This window comes from Pan troglodytes, chromosome 1 (genome assembly GCF_028858775.2).
Source record: "Pan troglodytes isolate AG18354 chromosome 1, NHGRI_mPanTro3-v2.0_pri, whole genome shotgun sequence".
Lineage (NCBI taxonomy): Eukaryota > Metazoa > Chordata > Mammalia > Primates > Hominidae > Pan > Pan troglodytes.
Genome location: NC_072398.2, coordinates 115261711 through 115280415, shown reverse-complemented (window position 1 = coordinate 115280415; position 18705 = coordinate 115261711). Strand labels below are relative to the sequence as shown.

Genomic DNA, 18705 nt, shown 5'->3' with positions numbered 1-18705 from the left:
AGGATTTTCATAATAATTAAAAATAAAGTTAAGTATTTTAAATGCTAAAGAATTTAATCCATTCACTTACTTTTATTGAAAATGCATGTGGTTTTATTCTTAACACTTAATTTTATAAATAAATTTCTATGTAGTATTAATCTATTTTCTTTCGTTAGACTGAATATTCTGTTTATTCTGAGTGTGTGATTTTTAAAAAGTTATACATTCTATTCATATTCTGCTAGAGGTTATACTTACCCTTTTAAATAACATTGAAATATTTTTATCTTATATCTGGAGTTAATGAGTATTAATATTATTTTACAAAAAAAATTTTAAATTTAACATAATTCTATTTACCCCCAACAAATCCCTACTTCTCATTTTGAGATTGTCTAGAACTATTGTTTCTCATTGTAAAGTAATAGTTTTTAATCACAAATAAGTAGCATAGTTACATTTAATTGTAAATCATACTGCTTTTTTTCTTGACCTTTTAACTTATATCCAATGTTGTCTTATTTCTCTGATTTTTTTTAATGCAACTGGAATACATTTGTGAGTAAATAGTTCAGAAAGTACCTATGTGTGATAAGCTTTCTGAATCATTGCATATTTAATATTTATTTTGTTCTCTCATTTGAAGACTGATTGAGCTGTATATATAAGTCTATATTTCCTTGGTGTAGGTTACTTGTAAGTATTCTGATTTTTATTTGACATGCAGACTTATTAAAAAGGTCTGAGCAGAGGAAAGACATGATCTGATTAAGAGTTACAAGGATCACCCTCGTTGCTATGTTGAGAATATACTTTGGGGGCCCAGGGTAGGAGCAGGGAAACCAGTTGGAGGCTATTGCAGAAATCCTAGCAAGAGATGGTAATGGCTTAGACCAGGCCAATAACAGTAAAGGTGGTGAGAAGTCAGCAGATTTTGAATATATTATAAATACATGTCTTTTAAAATTATTTTTAAATAATTTACAAAATAATTTAGGTTTCCTGACAGATTGGAAGAATATAAGAAAATAAGAAGCCGGGCGTGGTGGCAGGCACCTGTAATCCCAGCTACTCGGGAGGCTGAAGCAAAAGAATTGCTTGAACCCGGGAGGCGGAGGTTGCAGTGAACCAAGTGGTAGCGCCACTGCACTCTGGCCTGGGTGACAGAGCGAGACTCAGTCTCAAAAAAAAAAAAAGAAAGAAAATAGAAAATAAGAGTAATCAAGGAGAACATCAGGGTATTTGACCTGTTTAACTGGAACTGTAGACTTGCCATCAACTAAAAATGCCAGAGAATTTGGATGCTGCAGGTTGGAGTAGATCCAGAGTTCATTTGGGGACATGTTGAGTTTGAGATATCCATTACCTTCTAAATGAAGATGTTGGGTACCCCCATAATTCATAGTTTACATTTATGGTTTATTTCTCCAAAAAGGATGAAGAATTAAAGAAAACTATTAAACAACCTGAGTATATAAGCCATCTAGCTTTATTTTTTCAAAACCTTAAGCCGCACTTTCACATAATTTGACAATAACTAATTTTTATTGTCAAATTTAAATCTTATAACTAATGTCCTCAGAAACAACTCTCTTTGGACGTTCATATAAGTGTATATAATATTTAATTTGAATAATTACACTAGACAGTATAAGTGATGTGAATGAATTTGGGAACAAATATGACTGTTGGTAAGCAACAAATTGCCAATGAAAGCATAAACGCACAAGCAGTTAGAGAATAGTATTTAAGATGTTCATATTCATAAGGTCAGTGAGTTTCATAGCAAAGCTATAGTGGTTTAGTTAATCCAGTGAGTATTAATTGGTCTCAATTTTAAAAGTTCCTAATGTGCTATAAAATTGCCCAAAAAAGAGATTGCATTGTATTATTCTCCAACTAACAGTGGTGAAAGTGATCATCTCTTCAAACTGTCATTAACTCTTGGTATTATTAAACTTATTAATCCTTCACTTTAGTGGAAAGATCTTATTTCTTTTTTTATTTCTTAAACCCAAAGCCTAGTGAGTCAGATGAAAGATCTCATTTTTAAATTTACATGTCTTTAACTGTTGATGAAGGGCAGTTTTCATACGTTCACTGGATATTTGTATTTGACTATTTTGTACAAAATACATCTAGGATGTATTCAAACTCATTATATTTGTGACATGAGCAAAAAGTTTATTTGCACAGTCAATATCCTTAGTATTTATTGACTTTCATAGTAACTCAATTGACGTCTGCTATTGTTTTGTTTAGGAATTATTTGGAACTTGTTGCAAAATCTATTCAAGATTGGATTACAAAAGAAGAAGCTATATATCAGGAATCTAAAATGAATGAGGAAATCATCAGGACCAGAGCTGAGCTGGAATTGAAATCTTCTGCTAATGCCAAACTTACTTCTGCTAGCAAAATTTTTTCCATTGAAGAATCTAAAAGTAAGTAACCAGTTCAACTTACATGTAGAATAAAATTCAAGAACGTTCTTCTCTCTCTTAATTTAATCAAGACTGTGAATATTTTCAACATTAAAAAGAATTACCCAAAAAATTCCTGTGACTCTTCACTTTCTCTAGTAAATAGAGTAGCTGCATTCCAAATATGGGATTGTACCTGAGTGCAATAATAGAATATTTTTTATATTGACCCCACTTCTCGTCAAATCTGGAAGATTCCATCTGTTGTGCAGATCAAATGTTACATGTTAGAGAAATGCCAAATGCCTTTATTGGTAGGATTGGTAAATTAAGCTATCTAAGATTTGTTGACAATATAAGAGGTAAATTCAGAGTTAGTAGATATCTATTTGAATAATTATAGATTCCAAAATTGAGACTAAAACAAGATATTTCTTAGAACAGCAAACAGAAGGGTCCCAAGACTAACTGGGTGTAGGAATCTAAAGATAATGGGGAAAGAGATTTTTGGAGGCCTCTGGCAGGGACTTGACAGGATATTGGATCAATATATATACCTTTGTTGTTGATGATGTTGTGGTGGTGGTGATGTTGTGTTATTGTGGCCTTGAGGCTGTGGGCAGAAGGGGAAGATGGTGACAAAGAGAGTAAAATAGACTTTTAGAAAGATACTTGATAAAGAAAAGAAGTGAAACAATGAGATAATTCATCTAGAAAATAATCATGTTTCATTAAGTTTGTGCAAAGAAAATGGACTCCTTGTTAATAATATTCATTTATTATAGCCAAAGTGAGAGGGATTTCTCATAAAGAAGCAACGCTACATAATTTCCAAAATTTTGGCAACCTCTATCAATTACCAAAGGAGTTTGTACATGGCATGATTTTAAAGTAAACCATATAAAAGCAAGTTAATGATGAAACTTTTACCATATCGACCAAAATGGTTGTATAATCTATCAATTCTGGGTCCTGATGGGGACCCAGAAGGAGAGCATTAAGTACCCCCCAAAAAAAAGAAAAGAAAAAGAAATAGATAGGACTATATTTTTTTAAAAAATGGGTAGGGCTGCCCTCTAACACTCATGTCTAGGGCCACACCTCCCTATTAGTAAGAAAAAAATGTGAGTTTACTGCCTTTTCTTTGTAATTCTACTGAAAAGACCAAAAACCTGTGAAAATCTAGATAATGGTTAATTTGGGATTGGATGCACCTGATAGATATTGCATTCAATTTCAGGTCTCTCGAGTACGGAAAAGTATAAGTCTTCAAAACAGAATGACTACAATGGCAAAAGAAGGGCTTCAATATGGATGGAAATGTTAGATTTGTTCTGTGTAGTCTTAAAGTGGTAAACTAGGATTATTAGGTGAAAGCTTTAGAGAGAGAGAGAGAGACTACTGTTCAATAAAAGCTGCAACATATCCACACACTGAGAATGGAATGCACTGTCCCCAGAAACTTGAGTTCCCCATCACTGATGTGGCTCAGTCCCATTTCAGATGTTCATTCTAGAGATGGCAAGAAAAAAATCAGAGATAAATAAATGAGAAGTTGAACTTGAAAGCCTTTGAGATCTCATCTAACCCAGAGATTTGGTCCTTCTATGATATCTTATTTAAGAGTTACCAAGAAGTTTAATTTTATCTGGTTATAGGTAACAAAGGAATCAGCAAAACGGAGATATCAGATCAAGAAAAAGAAAAAGAGAAGGAAAAGATTCCTTTCATTTTAGAAGGCTCTCTCAAGGTAATCCAGCTTACATAAAGTTTAAAAAACAGGCAAAACTAAAGTATTACAGAACAGGATAGTGGTTGCCTTTGGGGCAGTGGGAGTGGATAGTGATTGGGAAGAAGCATGAAGATGGCTTCCTGGAAGCTGGAGACCATCTCTTTTTGACCTGCTGGTATTTACAGGAGTGTTTGATTTGTGCTATTTGTGCATTTTTGTGTATATGTTATAGCTTATTTTTCAAAGGTTTTTAAAAATACTGTCATTTTTTTTCCATTATGGTTTCAGGGCTTTTATGTTATTGATTCTACCGGGTTGATTCCACTTTGAGATATACATATATATTTTTATGCATTCTCTTAGAATATTTTTATAGATTTATTTTTTATATTCAGATATCTATCTGAAATGTATTTTTACATAGTATAATGTAAAGGTATTACTTTTTCTTTGTCCAGATAGGCTATTTTACTAGTACTTTTTAATTAAATATAACATTAATTCTCCCCACTGAATTTGGGTGTTGATTAGATCACATATTAGGCACCCATTTATTCTTTGAATTCAATTTTGAATGTTGTATTCTGTTTCAGTCACCTACTTAATTATTCCTATGCATGTACCATGATATTTTAATTATGATAGATTTGTTGTAAGCTTTAATATTGGGTAAGCAAGAGCCAACTTCCCAACCCCCATGAGCATGCAATAAACATTTAAACAAAGTTGATTAATTTTGGTGAGCCTCCGGTTTCTGGATATTAATAGTAAAGAAAATTACATGCCATACCATCAACTTTATTGTTAATTGCTGCCAAACTTTATTAATTTTTAAACTATTTGTTTTGAGACTAACATTTGTTAGTTTTCCTCTTCTGTTGATATATTGAATTATAGAGATTGATTTAACAACACAAGTTGCATTTGCATTTCTATAAAAAACTCATCCATTGTTTCCTTAAGTTCAGTTCTCATCCTACATAACTACATATATCATAATCTCCTAAGGGTATCTGGTGGGAGGAGGGTCTTAGTAAAATTCACATTCCTTTACTCCATCCTAACTGCATCTTTGAGAGTAGAACCTAGTAATTTTAATTTTAATAATCTCCTGGGAACATCTTTATGTACATAATAGATAAAAATTACAGTACTATATGTTCATGGCATATTATTATTTCCATAAAAAACTGGGTTTGATTTGATAGCATTTTATTTGGAATTTTTATATCCATGGTGAATGAAATTGGTCTACAGACTTTTGTGTTGTTATTAACAAGCATTGTTATTAAGGTTATGTTGGCTTTTAAAAACATATTTTTATTACTTATTTTTTAACAGAAAAAATGGTATCTATTTCTGGTGTACAACATAATGTTTTGAATTATGTACATATTATAAAATGGCTAAATCAAACTGATTAACATATGCATTACCTCACATAGTTATTATTTTTATGTGGTAAGAATACTTAAAATCTAATTTCTTAGCAATTTTCAAGTATACATTTCACTGTTATTAACTATAGTCATCATGTTGTACAATAGATCTCTTGAATTTGTTCCTCCTGTCTAATTGAAATTTCACATCCCTTGACCAACATCTTCCCGATCCCCTTTCCTGAAGCCCCTGGTAACCACCATTCTACTCTCTGTTTTTGTGAGTTCAACTCTTTTAGATTCCACATGTAAGTGCAATCATGTGCTATTTGTGTTTCTGTCCCTGGCTTATTTCACTTAATGTCATGTCCCCCAGGCTCACCCATGTTGCTGCAAATAACAGATTTTTCTTCTTTCTAAAGGCTGAATAGTATTCCATTGTGTGTGTATGTTTATTATATATATATTATAATAGTTTATATATTATAATAGTATATATTATATAGTTTATATATAATAGTATTATGTTATATTGTATTATACTATATATAATATATAAACCATATTATATATTGTAATTATACTACATATTATAACTATATATACTATTATATAATACTATTATATATTATGTATTTTGTGTACATATACATACATAATACATAATGTAGTATGTACATAATGTAATATATGTATACATAGTATTATGTATATTATAATAGTTTATATATTATAATAGTTTATATATTATAAGTTTATATATTATAATAGTACATATTATATATTATATATAGTTTATATATTATATTATAATAGTTCATATATTATAATAGTATATATTATATAGTTTATATATTATAATAGTATTATGTTATATTATATTATACTATATATAATATATAAACCATATCATATATTGTAATTATGCTATATATTATAACTATACATACTATTATATAATACTATTATATATTATGTATTTTGTGTATATATACATACATAATACATAATGCAGTATGTACATAATGTAATATATGTATACATAGTATTACAGAATATATACATAAAATAGTATTCCACTGTGTGTGTGTGTGTGTGTGTGTGTGTGTATCTCAAATTTTCTTTATTCATTTATCTGTTGATGGATGTAAGCATCCTAGATATGGTTGATTCCATATCCAGGCTATTGTAAATAATGCTGCAATAAACATGGGCATGCAGATACCTTCTCAGGATACTGATTTCAAATCCTTTAGATATATACCCAGTAGTGGGATTGCAGGATCATATGGTAGTTCTAATTCTAATTTTTGAGAAGCCGCCATACTGCTTTCCATAGTGGCTGTAGTAATTTATATTCCCATCATCAGTGTACCATGGTTCTCTTTTCTCCACATCCTCCCCAACATTTATTATTTTGTCTTTTTTCTCGTAGCCATTCTATCAGGTGTGAAATGGTATCTCATCATGAGTTTAATTTGCATTTCCCTGCTGATTAGTTATGCCAGGCATTTTTTTTTTTCGTGAACCTGTGGGACATTTGTAAGCCTTCTTTTGAGAAATGTCTGCTCGGGTCCTTTGCTCATTTTTTAATTGGGTTATTTGTTTCCTTGCTACTGAGTTGAGTTCCTTAGGTATATTTTTAGATATTAACTCCTTATCAGTTGCAGGTTTTCAAATATTATGTCCTATTCCATAGGTTATTTCTTTGCTTCGTTGTTTTCTTTGTTGTGCAGAAGGTTTTAGTCTAACATGATGCCATTTGTCTATTTTTGTTTTTGTTGCCTGTGCTTTTGAGGTTATATTCAAAACATCTCTGCCCAGAACAATGTGACAGAGATTTCTCTTGTGTTTTCTTCTAGTAAGTAGTTTCATAATTTCAGGACATACATTTAAGTCTTTAATCCATTTTGTGTTGTTTTTGTGCATGCACATTAGAGTCTAATTTCATTCTTTTGCATGTGGATATCCAGTTTTCCCAGCACCATTTATTGAAAAACTTGGTCTTCCTCAATTTTGTGTTCTTGGCATCTATGCTGAATATGAATTGACTGTACATGTGTGGATTTATTTATGGGCCCTCTATTGTATTCCATTGATCTCTGTGTTTATGCCAGTACCATGGTGTCTTGATTACCATAGCTTTATAGCTAACCATTTTGAAATCAGTTAGTGTGATACCGTTACCAGTGGCGAATCCATATGGGTCTGCAGCAACCTCAATTCTTGCCTCCTCAGAAGAAAGAATTCAACTGAGGGGCATAAGGCAGAAGGAGAGTCTGAGGTAAGTTTTAGAGCATAAGTGAAAGTTTATTAAAAAGCTTTAGAGCAAGAATGAAAGGAAATAAAGTACAATTGGAAGAAGGCCAAGCAGGTGACTTGAGAGATCAAGTGCACAGTTTGACCTTTTGACTTGGTGTTTTAAATGTTGGCATACTTCCAGGGTCTTGCATCACTTCTCCCATGATTCTTCCCTTGGGGTGGGGCTGTCCACATGTGCAGTGGCCTGCTAGCACTTGGGAGGGGAGCATGCACAGTATGGTTTCTAGAGTTGTACACATGCTTACTTGAGGCGTTCTTCCCTTACCAGTCTAGCATTCCTAGAGAAAGGTCATATACCAGTTGAACTCCACTATTTTGCCTCTTAATGCACATATTTGAGCCCACTCACCCAATTCCTGAGGTCTCACTGGGAAGCTGCTGATCACCAGTTTCAGGTGTTTTCCATCTATTGGGAGATGCCTCCTTCCCTGGCACCAGCTGTGACCACTTATTATTTTAGAGAGACAGTTAACAACTGCCTGGCCATCACCTGATGATCATCTGGCATTACTGCTGTGTGTGATGGGGGGCAGCCCACATCTGCCCTGCTCATGCCTGACTAGCTACCTACTGTAACAATATCTCTAGTTTTTTATTTTTGCTCAAGATTGTGTTGGCAATTAGGAGTCTTTGGTGATTCCCTACAAATTTTAGGATATTTTTCTATTTATGTGAAAAGATGACATTGGAATTTTGATAGGGATTGTATTGAATCTGTAGATCACTTTGGGTAGCACGGACATTTTTATTGTGTTGAGATACATTTCCTCTTTATCTACTTTGTTGAGAGTTTTTATTATGAAAGGATATTTGAGTTTGTCATATGGTTTTTCCACATGTATTGTGATGACCATGATTTTTATCTTTCATTCTGTAATATGGCATGTCACATTTATTGACTTGAATAGGTTGAATCATCTTTGCATCCCAGGAATAAATCACACTTAATCATGAGGAATGAGCCTTTCAAATGTGCTGTTGAATTCAGTTTACTAGAATTTTTTGGAGGATTTTTGCATCTAACATCACCAGGGACAACGGCCTGTCATTTTATTTTCTTGTAATGTCCTTGTCTAGCTTTGGTATCAGGGTAATGTTGGCCTCATAAAATGGGTTTGGAAGTATTCTCTTCCCTTCAATTTTTTTTATAGGGTGAGAAGAATTTGTGTTAGTTCTTTAAATGTTTGAGAGAATTCATTAGTAAAGCCATCAGGTCCTAGGCTTTTCATGATGGGAGACATTTTATAACTGATTCAGTCTCTTAGTTGTTATTTGTATGTTCAGTTTTGTATTTCTTCATGACTCAGTCTTGGTTAAGTTGTATGCTTCTAGGAATTTATCCATTCCTTCTAGGTTATCAATTTGTCGATGTGTAATTATTCATAGTACTCTCTGTGATCCTTTGTATTTTATTTTTTATTTTTATTTTTTTTAGATGGAGTCTCGCTCTGTTGCCCAGGCTGGAGTGCAGTGGTGCAATCCCGGCTCACTGCAACCTCTGCCTCCTGGGTTTAAGCGATTCTTGTGCCTCAGCCTCCCGAGTAGCTAGAACTACAGGCATACACCACCATGCCTGGCTAATTTTTGTATTTTTAATAGAGAGAGGGTTTCACCATATTGGCTAGGCTGGTCTCGAACTCCTGACCTTGTGATCTGCCCACCTTGGCCTCCCAAAGTGCTGGGATTATAGGCGTGAGCCACTGCGCCCGGCTGATCCTTTGTATTTCTGTCGTACCATTTGTAATGTCTCCTCTTTTATTTCCAATTTTATTTATTTGAGTCATCTCTCTTTTTTTTAGTTTAGCTAAAAGTTTGTTTATCATGTTTATCTTTTTGAAAAACAAACTTAGTTTCATTAATTTTTTAACAAAAAGTTGAATTATTTTATTTATCTTTTCTGGATCTGAAGGCTTCAGCCTGAAGCCTGGGTCTGCTGAGGTGGGCCTGGAGCTTGGGTCTGCTCTGACAAGCCTGGATCCTGAATCCACAGCAGCCAGCCTGTCACCAGAGTCCACTGGGGTAAATCTGTTGACTGGGTTCATGGAGGTGGGCCTGGAGTCTGGGTCCTTGAGTGCTGACCTGACACTGAAGCAGACCTTGAGCCTGAGTCTGCAGGAACTGGTCAGAGACTTAGATGGGCCTACAAATAGGTCCACAAGGATGGGCATGGAGCCTAAGTCCATGGAGGCAAGCCTGGGTCCACTGGAGCCTGGGGCTTTCGGCACCAGCCTGGAGCATGGGGCTGACTTGGTGCTGAGCCATGAGGACAGGCCTGGGTCCTAGAACCATGTGGCCAGCCTGCACCTGACTCTGCAGGGGTGGCCCTAGAGCCAAGGTTCACAGGAACCAGCCCAGTGCTCAGGTCTATTGGGATGGGCCTGGAACCTCAGTCTGCTAGAGCAGGCCTGGACCTTGTGTCTGCTGGAACATGAGGCCTCAGGGGCTTGTCTGAAACCTGGTGCCACAGGGGTTGGCCTGACACTGTGGAGTCTGTGTCCACAGGGGCCAGCCTGGAGGCTGGGTCTATGGATATTGACAGGTGCCGGGGGTTCCTGGAGGATAGGTTTTGCACTTGCCAGCCTGGAGTCTGGGGCTGCAGAGGTTTGCCTGGTATTAAGGCAGACTGGGTTCTGAGTCAGCAGTGGCCAGTCTGGAGCTGGAGAGCATGGGTGCTGGCCTGGCAATGAGGAGGTCCTGGAAGCCGGATCTGCATGAGCCAGCCTGAAGTCTGGGATCTGAGGACTGTCCTAGCACCAGGAAGGACCTAGGGGTTGAGTCTGCTGGGGCAGGCCTGAAGCCTGGGGCCATGGGGAGCCAGCTTGGTGCTAGAGGCAGCCTGGAGTATGGGACCACTGAGGTGGGCCTGGCAGTGAGGTGGGCCTAGAGCCTGAGTCTGCAGGGGCTGGCCTGGCATTGGGGCAGGCGTGGAGGGGTGATCTGCAGATACCAGCCTGGTCTTCTTAATTCCAAGCTACATTAAGATGCTATACTCTCTCACCTGGTTTTCCTGGCTCTTGTGAAGGTATTTTCATGTGTGGGTAGTTGTTAAAATCTGTGTTTCTGTGAGGGATGAGTTCTGGAAAGTCCTATTCCACCATCTTGCTGATGTCACTCTGTGTTGACTTTAAAAAGAATTGAGGAAGTGCAGGTGTAGACAAGATGAGCATTGAAAAAAATCACTGGCATTCCTATTCACCAGCAATAACCAATTAGAAAATGTAACAAATAATAAATTTTATTCACAAGAGCAACAAAAACTATATTTTTAGTGTGCTTCTTGTAAACAAGGACTATAAACTAGATTTTTAAAAATCTTGCCTGATGAACACACGTTTAGCAGGAGAGTAGACTCCATTTATATCTATTCTGATTAATGACATGTTTGGGATTTCTTCAACTAACCTATTTTATATATTCTCTATGATCCTTTCTTTTCCTCCTTTCTTGCTTTCTTTGTATTAAGTTTATTTTCCTCTTTTCATTTTGCATCAGTTTGATAATAGGAAACATTAATATTCACTCTAAATAAGTGAAATGTTATTCCCCCCCCACACACAAAAAAATTCTATTTTTCTTGTTACTAAAAATTGTACTCAATTATTTGTCGTAAAATAATTGTATAAATTTCTTTTCTCTCTCATTGCATAAGTACCTACATGGATGTCCTTGATTTTGCCTCTTGGCCCTAAAATATTGACTCTCTGGCCCTTTATAGGAAAAGTTTAATATGTATGCACCTTTTTTTTTCCTCCTAGTGATTGCTCTAGAAATTTAACTTGTTATATCATTTCAATTTAACTTAATTTCAGTATAATTTAATAAAATCTAAACTTAATGAAATATTTTTTTCTTTCAGAACAATACCAGGAACTATTAAAATGATTTAAACTGAGGCTTAAGTTTTATCTTGATTTTTTTGTATTGCTACAAATTAAACATTATCATTGTAATTGTTTCATTTATTTATTTATTTATATTTTATTTTTTGTTTTAGGAAAAGGGTCTCACTCTGTCCCCCAGGCTGGAGTGCAGTGGTGTGATTATAGCTCACTGCAGCCTCAAATTCCTGGGCTCAAATGATCCTCCTCCCTCAGCCTGCCAAGTAGCTAGGACTATAGCAGTGTGCCACCATGCCCAGCTAAGTTTTTAACTTTTTATAGAGATGGAGTCTCACTATGTTGCCCAGGCTGGTCTTGAACTCCTGGCCTCAAGCAAACCTCCTCCAGGGCCTCTCAAAGTGCTGGAATTACAGGCGTGAACCACCGTGCCTGGCCTCATTGTAATTGTTTTATATAGTCCATGTTGTTTTAACTTTGTCTCCGTGCTTACCATTTGTTTTCTTGGGCATTTCTTCTTTATGTTCTGGGCGTATTTGCTCTAGAAGTTCTTTTACTGGGGTTTGTCGCTTTGAACTGTTTTACTCACAATACTTCTGAAGTAAATTTGTGGGTGTTTTTTTCCCCACACCAACTGAATCTGCAACTTTCCGAACACCAACTGGGTGTCCTACAATTAAATTCCATTCTGATACTAACTACCCAGAGTTAGCACAGACCTCGTAGATTAACTCACTCCCACAAGACTGCTTCCTCTTCAGATGCCAATCACAAGTATTGGGTGCCTAGAGTATGCACACTTCTGTCTGACTTGACTACTCATTTGGAGGTTTCCACAATCACCTCCTTGGGTTCGATAACTAGCTAGAAAGCTTATGTCTCATAAGACTCAGGAAAACACTGTGCTTACTATTCTGGTTTATTATAAAAAGATATTATAAGGATACAAATGAACAGCCAGATAAAGTGGTAAATGCAGCAAGGTCCAGAAGAGTCCCAAGCACAAGAGCTTCTGTCCCCATGGAAGTGGAGTGTGTCATTCTCCCAGAGCATGGATGCATTCACCAACTTAGTTCAGAAGCTCTCCAAACCCTGTTGTTTAGAGGTTTTTACGGAGGTTTCATTATGTGGGCGTGATAGATTATTAACTCAATCTCTGGCTCCTCCTCCCTCCTGAGGGGTTTGGGGATGAGGCTGAAAGTCCCAAACTTCTAATTAAGGTTTGGTCTTTCTGGACAGCCTACATCCTATCCTGAAGAACATGACAAGAGTTGCCTCATTAGAGCAAAAGATGCTCCTATCACTTATGAAATTCCAAGGGACTTAGGGGCTCTGTGCCAGTAGCCAGAAATGATGACCAAATATCTGTTTCTTATTACACCCCAATATCACAGTTGCTATTAAACTCAGTTTTTGCTTATCTGAAAAATGACTTTATTTTGCCCTTACTCATTAAACATAGTTTTCATTTATAAAATCCTTGGTTGGCTTTTTAATTTCCTCTTATCACTCTTGTGTTAGTCTGTTCTCACATTTTTATAAAGAACTACCTAAGACTTGGTAATTTATTAAGAAAAGAGATATAATTGGCTCACAGTTCTGCAGGCTGTACAGGAAACGTGGCTGGAGAGGCCTCAGGAAACTTATAATCCTGGCTGAAGGGGAAGGGGAGGCAGGCACATCCTCCATGACTAGAGCGGGAGGAAGAGAATGAAGGGGGAGGTGCTGCACACTTTTAAACAACCAGATCTCCTGAGAACTCACTCAGTATCATAAGAACAGCAAGGGGAAAATCTGCCCCCATGATCCAATCACCTCCCACCAGACTCTTCCAACATTGGGGATTACAGTTCCACATGAGATTTGAGCAGGAACACAAATCCAAGCCATATCAACTCTGAAGATATTTTTCCACATTTTCCTTGCTGACACATTTTGGCTGTTAACAAGTTGATTGTCCATCTAATTTGTCATTCTTTTATGGACAGTTTATCTTTTTTTTTTTTTTTTTTTGGAGATGGAGTCTTGCTCTGTTGCCCAGGCTGGAGTGCAGTGGTGCGATCTCAGCTCACTGCAACCTCTGTCTCCCAGGTTCAAGTGATTCTCCTGCCTCAGCCTCCTGAGTAGCTGGGATTACAGGCACCCACCACCACACCCAGCTAAATTTTGTATTTTTAGTAGAGATGGGGTTTCATCATGTTGGCCAGGCTGGTCTCGAACTCCTGACCTTGTGATCCACCCGCCTTGGCCTCCCAAAGTGGACAGTTCTTCTTTTCTCTCTAGCTGCTCTGAAAACATTCAGTGGTGTGCTGGTAAATGCTTAAGCAGTAGCTCTCTAGGAAAACAAAAGTATACATATATGTACATAAGTTATAAATGTTTCTGACATACAGTATATATAGTACAAAATTTACATATAATAATAAAGCATATAATATTATTTATGTAAATTCCATATAGCTACCCATAAATTCCAGATAGCATTTTGATTTCTACAAATTGATTTTTGCTAAATTGTTGTATCCTTAGCCAACCTATGATTACAATTGATAAATACATGTAGTTCTAATATGAATGTTGATATTTTTATTTATGTTAACAAGTAAGACAAAAGTGAAACAAAGAAAGGATATGTCTCACTCATTTGTCAATAACATTAGCAACTTTTTTGCTGAGTCAAGTAATAGTTTTTTAATACTGGACGAATATTTCCTCAACTTTCTGTGCTAGTAACAATATAACAGCTAGTCTGCATTATTAACATGATCTCCATCACTTCCTTAAATCTAGATAATAAACAATCAATCAGTCCTGACTTGTAGCATTTGCTGATATTTCTAGTGTAAGTACCCCTACAATAGCTGATTTCAAGCTACCATGTGACAACACTGAAGCTGGCAGTGCTATGCAGTAGGACACCATTATATAATGTTGTCATGATACCATTACAATTGACATAAATAAACTCCAGAGCATAGACAATAGTGAAATGTCACAAAATACTTACATTGTGGTAAGTTTTGAGTCTTTATTGCCTTTGTTTTTAATATTTTGCTTAATTGCAAATTTATATAATTTTTAGATGATGGTCATGGTTAACAGTTGGCTCACAAAATTTCTAAAAATTTAACAATAATCTCTTTTAAGTTAATGTGAGCTAGGTCCAATACACCAATGTTATTTCCTGTTTTTGATTTATTGGTCTTCCTTAATGTTAGGATGAACATCTTTCTTCAACTCTCGAAATGTCTCAGGCATTATCTGTTCAAATACTGCCTTTTCAAAAATTCAATTCCATTTTCAGGAAGTCTTTCAAACTCACTTTGCCGTTTTTGATAATCCTCTCTTTCTTACTTATGCTTTTAATACTTCTTTTTATTTATTTGAGCATGTTTTAAAACTTACCTTATATTCTCTATTTGGCAATTACAATATCTGTAGTCTTTGTAGATATGATTTCACAGTTTGTTTCTTACTCAAAGTGGTTTATTTCTGCATGTTTTGTGATTTTCATTTGTGAGCTTATATCAAATCATAATGTTAACGGTGGAAGGGTCCAGGTTCTTGGCATCTTAACAAAGAACTGAACAAAATGCATAAACAAAGCAAGGAAGGAATGAAGGGATTTATTGAAAATGAAAGTACACACCACAGTGTGGGAGTAGTGCCAGGCATAGGAGCTCAAAGGCCCCACTACAGAATTTTTGAGAATTTAAGTACCCACTAGAGGATTCCATTGGTTACTTGGGGTATGCTCTATGTAAATGGAGAGAATGAAGTAAAGTTATAAAGTCGTTTACTTGGCCTACACCCTAGGAGAGGATATTTCCTGTTGTAACTGAAGTGTGAATCAGCCTTATGTTCCCTGCCTCTAGACCCTATTTTCCTGCCTCGATGACTGTTTTAAAATAAAATATTAAGGTAATCTGTATTTTGGCCACAAGTCTATGTGAGGACAGGCTTGTGGTTAGGAGTGCTTAGGGGAGACTTACCCTCCATCATTTTACCTACGTTATCCATCATTTTTGAATTATTTTATCCCAGGAATGTTTCTCTGAACATCTAGTCTTCCACATTGCTAATAAACTATCTTTAGGACCTAAATTAAAGATCAGACTCATGTGGAGGATAGGAGACTGGGAGACCAGTTAAGAGGCTGCTACAATGGTCCAGGCTAAAGATAATGAAGACCTGAACCGAGGAAATTGCAAAATAAACCCTGAGAGAAGAAGCTGAAGTGAGGAGAGATCTCAAAGGGGGAATTGACAGGATTTAGTAGACAGAAGTTGAGTGAGAAAGAGAATTAAGGATGACATCAAGGTTTCTAGTTCAGTATCTTGATTTGTCAGAGATACACTAACAAAAATCATGTTAAATATTCTTCAAAATGAACCTGAATGGAACCTATGTTTAATTCATTTCAAAATCCTGTTAAATTTCTTAAATGTGTTTACAGGCATGGAAAGAAGAGCAAGATCGATTAGCAGAAGAGGAGCGCTTAAGGGAAGAAAAGAAAGCAGAGAAGAAGAGTAAAGAAGCTGGTAAAAAGAAAGGCAAGGATAACGCAGAGAAAGAAGATAGTAGGTCTTTGAAGAAAAAATCACCTTACAAGGAGAAATCTAAAGAAGAACAAATCAAGATCCAAGAAGTAACAGAAGAGTCCCCCCACCAACCAGAACCTAAGATAACTTACCCGGTAAACTCCAATTCTGTAAAACTTAGTCTCTTTGGGCTATTCCTAATTGTTTTGGGAAAATACGGTTATTATAAGATTCTTTTGTTTTCACTACCCCACAGTAGGCCTAGGGTTTCTTCTGGTATCAATGAGCTCAAACCTGTATTCCACCCCTGATGCCTAGAACCTTGTTTCTAACCAATCATCAAGGTGAAAACACCCTCAGGTCAGTTTTTATTTGAGTGCCACGAACCTAGCTAAGGTCAATAAACACAGAAATTTGACACAAAAGCATTCTTATAGATATATGTAAATAAGTGAACACAAAAGTTGGCTTTATCTGTCTCAGATGATGAGACTTGCTGACTATATTTTGTTGTCTCTGTGGGCAATCATGTTTCTGGCTTGTATGCTTTTGTAAAACCTTCCTTTTGCCAGTTCTCTCTCAGCTAGCTGTTATGAGGGAAACCTGATGGGAAAAAAAATGGAAAGAAATCTAACATCCCCTGTGCTTTGTAGCTACTCCTCTAAAACAGTTGTTCTCAAGTTTTAGCATGCATTAAATCCCCTGGACCTCTGTTAGCAACACTCAGTAAAAAATGTCTTCTACATATGACCTCCTAAAGTGGGGTGTCCACTCTCCACAGCATCAGTTCACTTTAAACAGAAAATTAACAACCAGTGAATGGGAACTTGATTTCTTCTTGAACTGCCTTGACAACAGTATGATGATTCAGTTTTCACTAGGTTATGAGAATGTGCCAATGAACAGAGTTTAACATAATAGATCTTAATTCTGCCTGTTATAACACCATAGATGTTTCTAAAAATAATATGAACACTGGCCTCTGAGTCTGCAAAGTGACAGACATATCACTAGCAGAAATTAAGCTTCTGGCAACTTTAGTTGGCTAACACTGATAAGTTGATTTTTTGTCTATTGCAGCTTCACACTCAAAGCATAATATTTTCTCTTCTAGTTTCATGGATACAATATGGGAAATATACCCACTCAAATCTCAGGGTCAAATTACTACCTGTATCCTTCTGATGGCGGGCAGATTGAAGTGGAAAAGACAATGTTTGAAAAAGGTACATTTTGAAAGCAACTGGTTAATGATTGGAAACATAATAATGCATTTCAGATAACCAGGGGCCCTCTACTCCTGAGTTTGATAGGCAAGAGTGTTATTCTGTCCCCCACAATACATTTAGGTGCCACAGTCAGCATTTTCAGACTTCACACTTTCTTCTATTATAATTGACTCTACAAGGCATAGGCCAGTCAAGGGTTTAGCTGGTACATGCTAATATGACCATTCCAGTTGTTAAAATATTAAAATACTTCCATACAATTGGTAAATAGTAATAGTAACTGCAATAAGCGATAAATTAATAATATTCATTACAGCACACCTTGTTATCCCAGAAGCCAAGTGCATTCTGTGAGTTTACTGCATTTTTCTGGTGTAGCTCTGGAGCACAGAGTTTGGGACCTGCTTCCAATATCCACCTATTGTAGCTCTTACTAAGATTTGCATATGCATACAATGCGTATAAGTTTCAGGTGATTCATAGTAAATTCAATATTTTCTCCTAGTTCTGTCAATTTTGAGGGATGATAGCTCAATCCAAATTGAAAGGAAATAGCCAATTTTTTTAAAACAAAAAGAAGAGAAATGAGTCCAAACACTAAAAAAGAGAATGGGTTGTTGGAAAAATTTTTATTAATGACCACAATAATAATAGCTACTATAACACATAATTTTTATAAGTTGCAAAACCATTTCACATTAATTATATCATTTGATGAATCATAACATTGATTATAGGCATACATTGCCTCAGCCAGTTCATTTTCTCTTCTGAAATTGGGTTTGAAATGTGACTAGAAGGCCTGCAAATACCTCCTTGGTCTACCTGCCATTCATGCCTGGAATTCCACCATTACTTTATTTCCTTAGGCATACTTTTATAGAGGTGACATCTCTAGGCATTTCCTCTCCCTGGTTTTATATTCTATGCTGCCTTTTTATTTTCGTTTCAGGGATATCTATTCAGGTTGGTTCTATAGGTAAATTGCGTATCGCAGGGCTTTGGTATGCATATTATTTCATCACCTAGGTAATAAACAGAGTACTCGGCAGGTAGTTTTTGGTCCTCACCCTCCTCCCACCCTCAAGTAGCCCTGGTGTCTATTGTTCTCTTCTTTGTGTTCATGTGTGCTCAATGTTTAGCTGCCGTTCCTAAGTGAGAACATGCAGTGTTTGGTTTTCTGTTCGTGTGTTTGTTTCTGTGCAGCATTGCGTAACCATCTTGTTGAGGAGCTTAATGTGGCATCCTAATCAGCCCATCT

The 18705-nt window shown here is 36.1% G+C and overlaps 1 protein-coding gene across 3 annotated transcripts in view; it reads left to right on the top strand.

Annotated features, from left to right (window-relative positions):
• Window positions 1–18705, top strand: part of SPAG17 (sperm associated antigen 17) — a 231700-nt gene that overhangs the window by 127098 nt on the left and 85897 nt on the right. For all 3 annotated transcript variants that reach the window (XM_016924818.3, XM_513687.8, XM_009428331.4), the window contains exons 19-22: window positions 2245–2426; window positions 4064–4155; window positions 16131–16370; window positions 17330–17441. In XM_016924818.3, the coding sequence (XP_016780307.3) occupies window positions 2245–2426; window positions 4064–4155; window positions 16131–16370; window positions 17330–17441 (626 nt within the window). The remainder of the gene's footprint in view (window positions 1–2244; window positions 2427–4063; window positions 4156–16130; window positions 16371–17329; window positions 17442–18705) is intronic.